Source organism: Magnolia sinica, chromosome 12, assembly GCF_029962835.1.
Source record: "Magnolia sinica isolate HGM2019 chromosome 12, MsV1, whole genome shotgun sequence".
NCBI classification, from domain to species: Eukaryota; Viridiplantae; Streptophyta; class Magnoliopsida; order Magnoliales; family Magnoliaceae; genus Magnolia; species Magnolia sinica.
In genome coordinates this window covers 20,174,947-20,186,513 of record NC_080584.1, presented here as the reverse complement: position 1 = coordinate 20,186,513, position 11,567 = coordinate 20,174,947, and the positions used below count along the sequence as shown (strand labels likewise).

At 38.5% G+C, this 11,567-nt stretch overlaps 1 protein-coding gene across 1 annotated transcript; it reads left to right on the top strand.

Moving 5' to 3' along the window:
- Window positions 1–1,753: 1,753 nt before the first annotated feature.
- On the top strand, window positions 1,754–7,449 carry LOC131221070 (luminal-binding protein 4-like). Its single transcript, XM_058216173.1, has 4 exons — window positions 1,754–2,459; window positions 4,324–4,538; window positions 5,933–5,994; window positions 7,164–7,449. The coding sequence occupies exons 1-4, from the start codon at window positions 2,313–2,315 to the stop codon at window positions 7,187–7,189; spliced, it is 450 nt and encodes a 149-aa protein (XP_058072156.1). The 5' UTR covers window positions 1,754–2,312; the 3' UTR covers window positions 7,190–7,449.
- Window positions 7,450–11,567: the final 4,118 nt, after the last annotated feature.

Genomic DNA, 11,567 nt, shown 5'->3' with positions numbered 1-11,567 from the left:
ATCTGTTCAATCTGGTGGGCTGCATTTGGATCTGATTAGATCGGATGGATTTGCTGAAAAAAAAAGAAGAAAAAAAAGAAGACTTAGAGAGGCTAGCTGGGTCAGTTTCTTCTATTCCTTTTCTAGTTTTGGTTCATTCTCTTTGTTAAAATTATCTGTTTGCTTCTTATTTTGGTTTCTAGACCTGGAACTGTTGCTTATAGGCAGTGATGTGATTTTCCTGTAAATTTCTGGAAATTTATCTGTTGTTCATGAGCACACACCCATTGGGACGTTTGCTATTCCGACATGAGTACCAGCCATTGCAATTTCATGCCACCACATATTCCAATTTGGGTCTTCTACTCTTCTCTTTTTATAGATGTCTATAGTTGGGTCCTTCTAACATGGGCCATGCTTTTAGAAATAATCTGATGGCTTAAGAAAAGTTGGGAGCAATCCATCTGTTTCACTGTTAGGGGCCCACCTGATGATTGGATCAACTTGATTTGTTGGCTAGTTTATTTACATGATATGACTTGCCTAGTGGATGGCTTGGATCTCAGACCTGTGTACCATGTTGGCACATCTGATGGCATGAAGACGAGATGCCTTATATCAGTGTATTGTAATTAGCAAACTTGGCTTTTGCGAATATATTTACATGGTGTTTTAGATCCATTGATAATTTAGCAGTGAAGATGGGATTGATCCATTGATATCCGCCCGCGACCATTTCGAGTTTCATTGCTTCTTGCTCTCCCAAGGTATTTGAAAGATTTATAGCAAGAAATCAGCATTACCTGAGGGTGCATTCAGATGCTCAGTTGCAAAGAATGACAGTGGTTTGATATTTGATTCATTAAAGTGGAAACGACCAATGTGCAGCTAGCTCCACTCCATTCATAAGAAGGGACTTCCACAAACTGAAACTGAGTCATTTGTTTTCCAATATTAAGCACCTGGAATTAAAATAAGTTATTTTTCCTCTATATGAATTAAATTCCTCATTAAGTCATTGTGAATTAAATTATTATTTTTTCCTCTATATTGGATTTCAAGTAGTTTAGCTCACTTGAGCATCCAAACATGCCTTGAACTTATTATCATCATTATTTCTGAGGTTGGACTAAGTATTTCACTCTTGCTTACATCCTTGTTCTGTTTACTTTTTGCTTAATAAAATTTCACTTCTCAAAAAAAAAAAAAAAAAAAAAAAAAACCTTTTCAGGCTAGTGTAGAACTTGCTGTGCATTTTTAGGCTCAATTGGGGTTAGCTGATTGTGATAAGGCTTGGTGGGATGATATGGAGGAACTAAAAAGTTTAGATACCACTACGAACAAACATTGAAGGGGATTGTTTTTAAGTGGACATTTTTCATCACCAATCGTTATTGATGACGGACTCCCTTTGTTGTAATCTTTGTTTTCTATTTTAAAGAAATTCCATCTTATGCTTCCATACCCTTCATGTGTTTTCATGTATATACTTTTACTATATTTCGAAAAAGGAAAAAGAACTACTTAACAAACAGTGTCTAGAAATTGCTAAGTCAAGCCAACTCAATTAAGCATCGGGTCATGGGTAACTTGGTTTTTCACAAACCCAAGAAAAAAAAAAATCCTAATTAGGTATTGAAAGGCCTGTCAAACAGTTGATTAAATTTGAGAAACTTGATTTTAGCGAAATCTTCTTCTCCTGATTTTTCTTATAGAAGTTCTCAACTAAGTTTTGGGTCGACTTGGATCGAGGACAACTCCGGCCATCATCAAGTTTGAGTAAGGTCCCAATTTTTTTTATATTTCGAACAATGACACTTTCTCATGATTCTATGACAATGATTTTTTTTAATAGGCTTACTCATGATTCTTGATACTGATTCTTTATAGGATCACTACTTATGAATTCATATATGCGGATGTAATGATAATTTTTTAACTTTGCTTTGAGGATACCCTTCTCCTTTGTTTTATCGTGCTGGGTCCAACTATCCATTTCGCTGATTTTTATAGTAGGCTCCAGAAGCTGAAATTGGTCATTTATGCATCTCTTTCTATCTATATATTCTTTAATTGATTGGTTTGATGAAAATCAGGGTGATTTGAATGGTGCTGGTGCTTACACAAACCATAGGTGAGTTTTGGCAAAAACTCCTATCCTCACTATCTAGATTAGATAATGGCCCGCTGGGCATGAGAATGTTGCCTATCCATTCATCTTTTTTCACAGAACTAGCAGAAAGTTCTCTTAACACATCCATCCAATCTTCTTCTCTCCTCTTTCTCTCTCTCTTATTTATTATTATTATTTTTTGTCTGTCAACACCAAGTTGATGAGAGATGGAGGAATTAATGTGATCAAGAAAGCCATCGAGAAGCTGGGCCTGCGACACAAGGAACACATTTATGCATACAGAGAGGGAAATGAAAGAAGATTGACAGGTCGTCATGAAACTGCAGATATCCTCACATTTTCTTGGGTAAGGAAAATAAATGGGTTTTTTTTTTTTTTTTTACTTATAATATGAATACACGAATATTGGGAAAAACTAGCTTAGCCATTTTGTTTTCTTTTCGTTTTTCTCCAAATCCAAATAACTCGATTAAGGTCGAGTGGTTATCAAAATTTTCAAATGGTTTTGCTGTCATACAACATACAAACTCAATACTAGACTTTAAACATTATTCATATCTCATCCAAAATCTTCATGGAACTTTAATTAGGTCAATCTAGGATCATTAGATTGGTGTGGTTCTTTGTGTGTGGCCAAACAGATAAACGGTCCAGATCCCATAAATGTGAGTGCTTGTTAACTAACTTAGACATTGATGTTTATAGCACCAGGTCACACACATCAATGCTGGTACGCATGGGACACCTGAGCCATGTATCAGGTGGAACCAATATTGTATTTCATTTCAGGATGTAACTATTTTTATTCAGTCACTTATCTTACATTCTCTTGTGGGTTATATAGCTCTTTTGCAGCCCCCTCTGATTCTAGAAAGTTGTTTGAAACAAGAACAATCTCACATGGGTTGTGTGTGATTGTAGATACCTGCTCGGACTACCTATAGTCTTCACTCCCCTGTCTCCATTCAAAGTCCATATAAGGATAAATTTGAAATGTTACCTGAGCATTCGAGTATCTGGCTCAGGCACTCCGGCCTTTTGAAGGATTGGAACTCCTTGGTTTTATGTATGGATTCTATGTAATGTCTGGAGAATTACATAAGTCTCTGTTTGTTAGACACCTAAAAATGAGTTTTATCTAAAAGGTGTCTGACATGGTTACTTCTCATACAGCATTTCTTACTGTGGTGTTTCTTTCTAAAGTTAGTTTGGAGTGGTATTATTTAAGTTAGTTCATAATAGATATATCTGATTGAGATGCTTTTGTCTGTTGCATCTTCTATCATAGAATCCAAACACGCGCAAAGGCTGTTTCCACCTCAATGTCATCAAGCTATTGTTGGACCTAACTTTATAGGGACGACTGTCTTTCTCGTCTCTGGTCGGTGGGTTTCTCTTGTCTCCGACCGTACAGTGGATGAACTATCAATGGGTGACACTTGTACTTGTTGCACAGGATTTTATGGGTAAAAGGCCTCATAATAGGGAATTTATTTGGGTTTGTTTTGGATTTTTGGGTTTTTAATTCCAATTGCATAATCCAATGCAATAGTTTCATTTAGGGTTTTTTTTTCACAATGCAATAGTATCTTGGGGCATCCTATCCACTCAACAAGATGGGCCACATGTATTGCTACCATCTTTTTATTTCCGCAGCTATGCCAGTTCTGAAATTTCTTATTGTGATTGGTGTTGGGTCATATCTCACATTTGAACAATGTGAGTTTGTAACTAACTTCTGTTTTCTCCTATTGCGGAACTGGTTAGCCAATGGATGTGGCAGTTTATAGGCTCATGTTTCTTCACAAGTAAGCATGTCTTTTCACCATTGCTACTTTAGAACGATACATACCTGTATCATTTGATAGTCTGTCGGTTTATAGTCTCCAGTTTTCAGCACTTGCTCAGTTGCAGGTTTCATCAAAATGGTTGGTTGAAGTTTCAGCTTTCTCATTTATAAAGGTCACAAATCAGGACTAGTCATCATCCCTTATTGTCAAACAACGATAGTTTCTTATGATTTACGATCTGATTTTTGATCTAACTATTAAATATTTTTTTGGAACATTGGACATATAAACTCTGTTTTGAGTTTGACTCTTATGATATATGTGATTATCTATGTGATTTACTCTTATGATCTTGAACATCTACTCATTTGATTTTTCCTTATGTGCTCTCCACCATATTTTAACAATGCTCAAAGATAGGCTACCAAGGATGCTGGTGTTATTGCTGGAATGAATGTAGCCAGGATAATCAATGAACCAATAGCCGCAGCCATTGCCTATGGTTTGGAGAAGAAAGGTGGGGAGAAAAACATCCTTGTGTTCGACCTTGGTGGTGGGACATTCGATGTCAGTATCTTGACAATTGATAATGGGATTTTTGAGGTTCTAACCACAAATGGAGACCCATCTTGGAGGTAGGACCCTCACTATTTTCCATTGGTTTTCTAGTTTAGTGGATTGAGAATCATTGAATAAAAAACAGTTCAGCAGTCTCCATTTCTCATTAGTGAATGCAACTTGATATAAATCACAAAGATAAAGTCATACCAGTCAGGGAGGCTAATCATTGATTTTTCTTGCACCTTCGTAAACACAAGTTCTGAGAGAACCTGGCCTTGTATGACTAGATGAAAACACAATCAATAAGTCAACCCCTTTATCCAAATTGATATATAAGACATGCAAGCAATCAAAAATCATGTAGAATTTTAATATGAAGTTCCATAAAGAGGCAATGATATGCTAGTGATATGTAATGGAATTGCCAGTGATATGCAAGAATGTGGCTGTAGGAAAAATGGGGTGTTTGCTAGTGATATGCAATGGAATTGCTTCAAGGTTCAGGTAGATTTGATATGCATTGGAGCTTGTATATGGTTGGATGCCACTCAGATCTTGGATTTATCAGGAAACCTATATTCTGGAAAAATTCCGTCCGACCTTGGGGTTTTTAGTAACTTGCAACTGTTGAATATGTCTGGGAATTCTCTTGTGGGTGCAGTTCCAGCGAGCATTGGGGAATTGAAGGCAATGAAGATGGCTCGACAACGAGGATGGAAAGGGACTGCTAGAATCTCGATGTTGAGAAGAGAACTTCAGGAAATGTAAGGATCAGATTCCAAGCAAAAATATAATTGCAAATGGTCTTCATGTTCCGGCACTACGTGCTTTGGCAGTCATTGAAAAGGAGTCAGGCTAACCAAATTCTTATTGGGCCGTGCTTTAAAAAAGGCTTGAGGTTGTTTACACATGTTTTTGGTCATGGATCCGTCCGATTGCTACATCATTTGGATAGATCGACTGGGTCATGGTTGCATTTGTCTTATTGGAATCTGATTCATTGTTATTCAGTTAGAAGCTTGATGCAGCTTATTTATGCATATGCGTTTCAAATTATAAGATATTTCTGCTTATTCCTCCATAAGGAGTAAGGACACTCATTTCAAGCAATGGTTGCATCTAGGTAGCTTGATTTTACAGTAGAATATGGAACATAATATTTGCCTTTTGATTGACTGGTTTTTATTTTACTCCATGAACAATGTATCTGCTAGACGCATCTAAATGTGAACTAGTTGAAAAAAATAATAATAATAAAATAAATTTACACAAAAAAAGTTGTTTGGAAGCTGATATTTAAACCCAACTTGATTGATTTGCATACACCTATTCTCCATTTTGGGAATTGGAAAGCTACTCGTGTTTATTTTCTTGCTGTTTAGTCCCGATTCCTCTCTCTCTCTCTCTCTCTCTCTCTCTCTCTCTCTCTCAAATTCTATTTTTTAATTATTGTTTTGCATTGTACGAGGGATGATGATTCGGAGGAGCTAGAGAAATGCAATGTATTGTTGATGGGTCCAACTGGCTCAGGTATGGCCTCTGCTTTATAAAGGCATGGAAGTGTTGGTTGTCTGCTAATTCATTTATCTATCACATTATTCTTGGTGCTTGCCTTAAGGATTTGTGGATTTTTGCCTTCACGTGGACTGAGGTTCATGATCTTGCTTACATACTAAAATATTAATTGTAAGGACATGGAAGACATTGCTTGCAAAAACATTAGCTCATTTTGTGAATGTGCCATTTGTCATTGCAAATGCAACAACGTTCACACAGGCAAGTTCATTTCTCATTTTCTCATTAGCTTCGTACATCTACAAAATCACTCTTTCAACTGTTTGTTGGCATTCTGATTTTTATAGGATTGCATTTTATATGGTTTTGACTCATTGTTGCGAACTCAGCTGGTTGACTTGGGACTCACCCAAATCAACTCAGAACAGCCATATTCTGAGTTAACTTTCATTTGCATTGACTTGGTATTACTTGGCTGGCTCATGTCAACAGAACTCAGCCGTCATTCGGTTTTCTACTTGAATATCCAGGGCTGAGGCACAGCACGTTGCACGACTTGCCCTGGTATTTTAGTGACTAGGCCTGGTTATTTTGGTGACTTAGCCACATTGCAGCTCTAGGCCTGGTTATCTTGGTGACTTGGCCACATTGCAGCTCTCTCTCTCTCTCTCTCACTGCCTTGTGCATTCTTGTGGGACCTTCTTTGTGTACATGTGCCAGATCCTTTCGGTTCATTAGGCAGGGTGCATTATTCATACATGTAAGCCGATTTGGACCATCAATATGATGTGCTCTTTGTTGATGGCTGACGCATATAAATGCTACCGGATTGGAAGATCATAGTAGTCCACTCTTTTACTCAACAGTCTAAATCACAAAAGTCATGGGCTGTACATTTATGGAATCTAAGAGGCAAGTGAGTTTGGATTTCTTTTTTCATTGATTCAGTATCTCTTGGATTACTTTATCTGGATTAGACTACTGTGTTTTTTTAATTTATTGAATGGCTGCTTAAGTTATATTTTTCTTTTCTTTTTCTTTTTCTGTTAGCTTCTCTTGTAATTAATTAAAACTTTACATATGTTATCCATTGGATTCCAGGACTCCTTGCCATGCCATTCAAACCCTTTTACATGGTTATTGCTGTGTTTATAACTCTCGTAAATGGTAACATGCCTACCCAGGTGAAAGATTTGGATGTGGAACTTGAAAGTACTAAGCAGAAAAGTAAACAAAACTTGCAACAAGCCATCTTAATTGAAAGGGAAAGAGTTACTCAAATGCAGTGGGATATGGAAGAACTTCGTAGGAAGTATTTGGAGATGGAGTCGAAGCTAAAGTTCGAACAGGTTCCTTTTTTGTAATTCTTATGATAGGTTGAGCAAAGTGAAGTATTGTTTATTTAAAAATGTGAATGTGGGTTGCATTGTATGATTTGATTGCTATTTGTAATAAATGCATCATTTTTTTCCTGATTGCATTTTATGTACTATTTCTATCAACATTAAGCTTAGATGGAAACAGCAGGTTTTTGCAATGCAAATAGGCACCATTATTATAATTTATTTTTTAAATTTTCAAAAAAAAGCTATGGATTTTAGCCGTAGCTATTGCTATCTACTGCTACTGATGTAATTTATAGCCGTAGGTGTATTTCGCTACAGATATTATAGCTACGCCCTTTATCCGTAGCTATTGATATCTATTACTACGGATTTAATCTGTAGGAGTAACCACAATTCGCTATAGAAATTATTGCTATGGCTTTTGTTCGTAACGACTGATCTCTATCCCTACGGATTGAATCCGTAGCTACTGGTTTTTGGACCTTTAGCTATACCACCAATAGGTACAGATGTGCTACAGACTATATCCATAGCAAAAAGCCTTTAGCTACGGTTTTTATCTGTAGCCTTTGCCCGTTTTTCTTGTAGTGAACCCTGAATCCCCGTAGCTCAGGACACGGCTCACATGAACCTGCCTGAGAACGGCATAAAGGAGAACGCCTCCTCATCATCCTCATACTCCTGCTCTACCTCGTGGGTCGCATCATCATTTGCATCTAAGACAGTCTGGTTGATGTTTAAATACCGTCCCAGAACGTGGGAGTGAGTGATCAACTCAATGGAACTATACAGTAAAAGTTAACATGTTATCAATCCAATCAAGCAGTAATGATAAAACAATACAATCAAACATATCCTAATTACTCTTGTTAATGCAAGGATGTATGTAGAAATGATGCATGCCCTCGCCTGCACTCCCTCAGCATCTTCATCTTACGGTACGCATGACAACCTCCCACAGTGCTCCACAACGCCAAGGCACATGCAATGCGGTGCATGAACATGATTACCAAGTTGTTATTAGTCCTTCTCAGACAGCGGGATTGGGAAGCTAAGGTACCTTCCCTATATTAATTCCCAAACAGTGATCCATTCTAGGGTCGTCAGTTCTATACAATCTCATATGATATTATGGTTCTATGTCACTGCAAAGGGCTCGTCACCAATCAATGCACGCCTATTCATACCTTAGTTGCTACAATAAGGCTCATCGCCTCAACGCAGTATCAAGGTATGCTCGAGGTCACTACAAAGGGCTCGTCACCAATCAATATAGGCCGACAGCACGAATATAGTGTCTCATACCACCATAATCGGCTCACGAGTCTGGACTTCTCACTGGTCATTACAGGGAGGCTCGTCACCCCAGCGTAGGCTGACAGCTCGACCACGATGTCCCATACCACCATGCCCGGCTCATGAGTCTTAGCGGATCGAGGTACCATGGTTAACGAGATTGCACTGGTAAGTTTGGTACCCTAGATTCAAACAGTAGCGTCCATACATAGTAAACATCCACCGGGACAATCAGGTTACTTGACGAACTCGACTAGCACGAGCGTACGTTGAGTTGAATGACATGAAGTGCGCAAATACTCCGTGTGGCCAAACCACTGCTGACAACCCTAATACGACTCGGGTTCGTCAAACACGTCCTATGTGACGAAAGCGACCTCAGCCACGAACTCAAAGCATGTTACCGATTGCCTGGACCATAACGTGGCCTCATACACATTCAATTATAACAGATAATCATACAAGCTAATCAGAACAGTAATGGATCAACAATCCCAATCATACAAGCATGTGAGCATTTGATGGATTTCAATTTAAACATGAATTCACACATAAGCAGTGTCTAAGTAAAATAAACAAAAAGATAAGTTACATTGAGGAAATCATACACTTCGTTAAGGTAGTTAAGAATCTCTTCTCAACACCCATATAAAGTATAATATATTACATACTTGTTCATTCAGACATTTCTACAAGCACTTAGACTACACACTCCAACATACATGACGTATGTTGGTGATAGCACGCATTAGGGCAAATCCTTTCACCAAGGAGTTGTCGCACAAATAACAATCATATTCCTACGACAATTAATCATGGCAATCACGACGCCAAATTCTAAATGCATACAAACATTTCAACAAACACATGAATCACACTACTTACAATATGGACTATTTATATACGTGAAACGAAACAGATATCGCATTTGGCATGTGAAAAGGCACCCACGTCAGTAATAAATCATTAACTGACATTAAAAGCTTTGAAAACCATAACCTATACGAATATAGTCTGCACCTTAAACCAGAAATTGCGCAACGGATTTGATTTAGATGATAAGTCTTCGTCAACGGCGAATAGGTAACCTAAGGCATGAATTAGATTAGCTACATCAACACTTAAACTATTATAAGTTCCAAAATAGGTTAGGGTTTAATTGACTTACCCAAAATTGAGATTAGAATCGCCGGAATAACGATTCAGATGCGATGGATTAGGTACGCCGGGTAATTGGAAAGAATTCCAAGATGATTCACCAACTTTTCTCTCACTTTCTCTCTCTTTTCCTCTCTCTCTCTCTCTCTCTCTCTCTTAGCTAGGGTTTGGAAAATTCGTATGGAATTTGAGAATGAGGGTTTAAGGTCTTTATATAGGCCTAAAATTGATGGAATTAGCCCCAGGGCCAAGGTATACTTCGGTTATAACCAAATCGGGTCTATTTCGATTCAATGGAGCATTTTTGGAGATCCTTTTTCTGAATGCGGTCGGACTTAAGCTCATTAATATTGGATCTTAGGCAAGTTAAATTTCAATCCGATCGGATTTTCAGATCGCTCATGGCGGACCAAATTTAATTCAACGATCACTGAAATTCAATCAGGGCCACAAACACTTTGACATGTGTGGGCCATCTTCCCTAATCCAAGGGTGAATTTGGGTCAGAATCCAATGGTCAGAATGCTTATAATCGACGCGCAAGTGACACGACTCAGATTACTTAAATTCATATTTAATTTCTAAATAAATTCACCTTTCTCACACTCTTCACTCCGGACTCATGCAAATCGTCTCAAGACATTATCTAAACTTGATTTTCGAGGTGATTGTCAAGCCCAACAAAGTGGTCATAATTGTCTAAGTTTATCGCTATCGGACTTTCGACGTGCGGTCCAGGTCCGATACAAAGTTTCTAAGTACTCCTGAGAGCAACTGGGTTTAGCGTTGAATCCTAGATTTCAGGGTAACGTAGCGTTAACGATTCTACAGGTTTTAAGTCTTACAGATCGTATTTAACGTAGTTGGTGCTAATTTTCACAAGTAATCGAGTTTAGCGCTAGTTAATTCACATTTAATTTCTAAAGGATTGAGTCCCAAGAGAATTCTAGCTGAGGTGGTGCTCGATCTTTGTACGGAATTTTCCGGAATGTTACAATCTACCCCCCTTAGAGAAAAAATTCCGTCCTCGAAATTTGTACCTTTTCATACTCCTCGAGGATCTGAGGGTAGTTCTTCCTAACCTCAACTTCAGTCTCCTAAGTAGCCTCTTCTTCATTGTGATGCGTCTACAGTACTTTCACAAGTGGGATGACCTTACTACGCAGTACCTGCTCCTTCCTATCCAGGATACATGCCGGTCGCAGTCATAAGTGGCATCCTCGCTCAACTGCACCTACTCTCAACTGATAATATGCGAATGATCAGGATCGTACTTCTTCAACATAGATACATGAAATATGTTATGCATGCCCGCGAGTGGTGTGGGCAAAGCAAGGTGATAGGCTACTGCCCCCACTCGATCCAATATTTGAAATGGACCAGTAAATCTCGGCGTGAGCTTCCCCTTCTTACCAAATCGCAGGACTCCTTTCATGGGGGAAACCTTAAGAAATACATGGTCTCCAACTTCGCACCCAAGTGGTCGCCACCTTGTATCAGCGTAACTCTTCTGCCTGCTCTGGGCTGTCAGAAGTCAACGTCTAATAATCTCGATTTTCTCTGAAGTCGCCTGAACCAACTTTGGGCCAATCAAACTACGCTCGCCAACCTTTGCCCAGCAATGCAGTGTTCTATACAAGCAATCATACAATGCCTCGTAGGGAGCCATGCCGATACTCGCTTGGAAGTTGTTGTTATACGCGAACTCTGTATAAGAGAGACAGTCATCCCAACTGTCCTTGAAATCCAAAACACAAGCTCCCAGCATGTCCTCCAAAATCTGATTCA

Bases quoted from the DNA above. Each gene is read 5' to 3' on its own strand.
- LOC131221070 (XM_058216173.1), top strand. From the start codon at position 2,313: ATGAGAGATGGAGGAATTAATGTGATCAAGAAAGCCATCGAGAAGCTG. The intron at 4,539-5,932 runs GTAGGACCCTCA...GCATTGTACGAG, and splicing joins AATGGAGACCCATCTTGGAG to GGATGATGATTCGGAGGAGC. The intron at 5,995-7,163 runs GTATGGCCTCTG...ATGCCTACCCAG, and splicing joins GATGGGTCCAACTGGCTCAG to GTGAAAGATTTGGATGTGGA.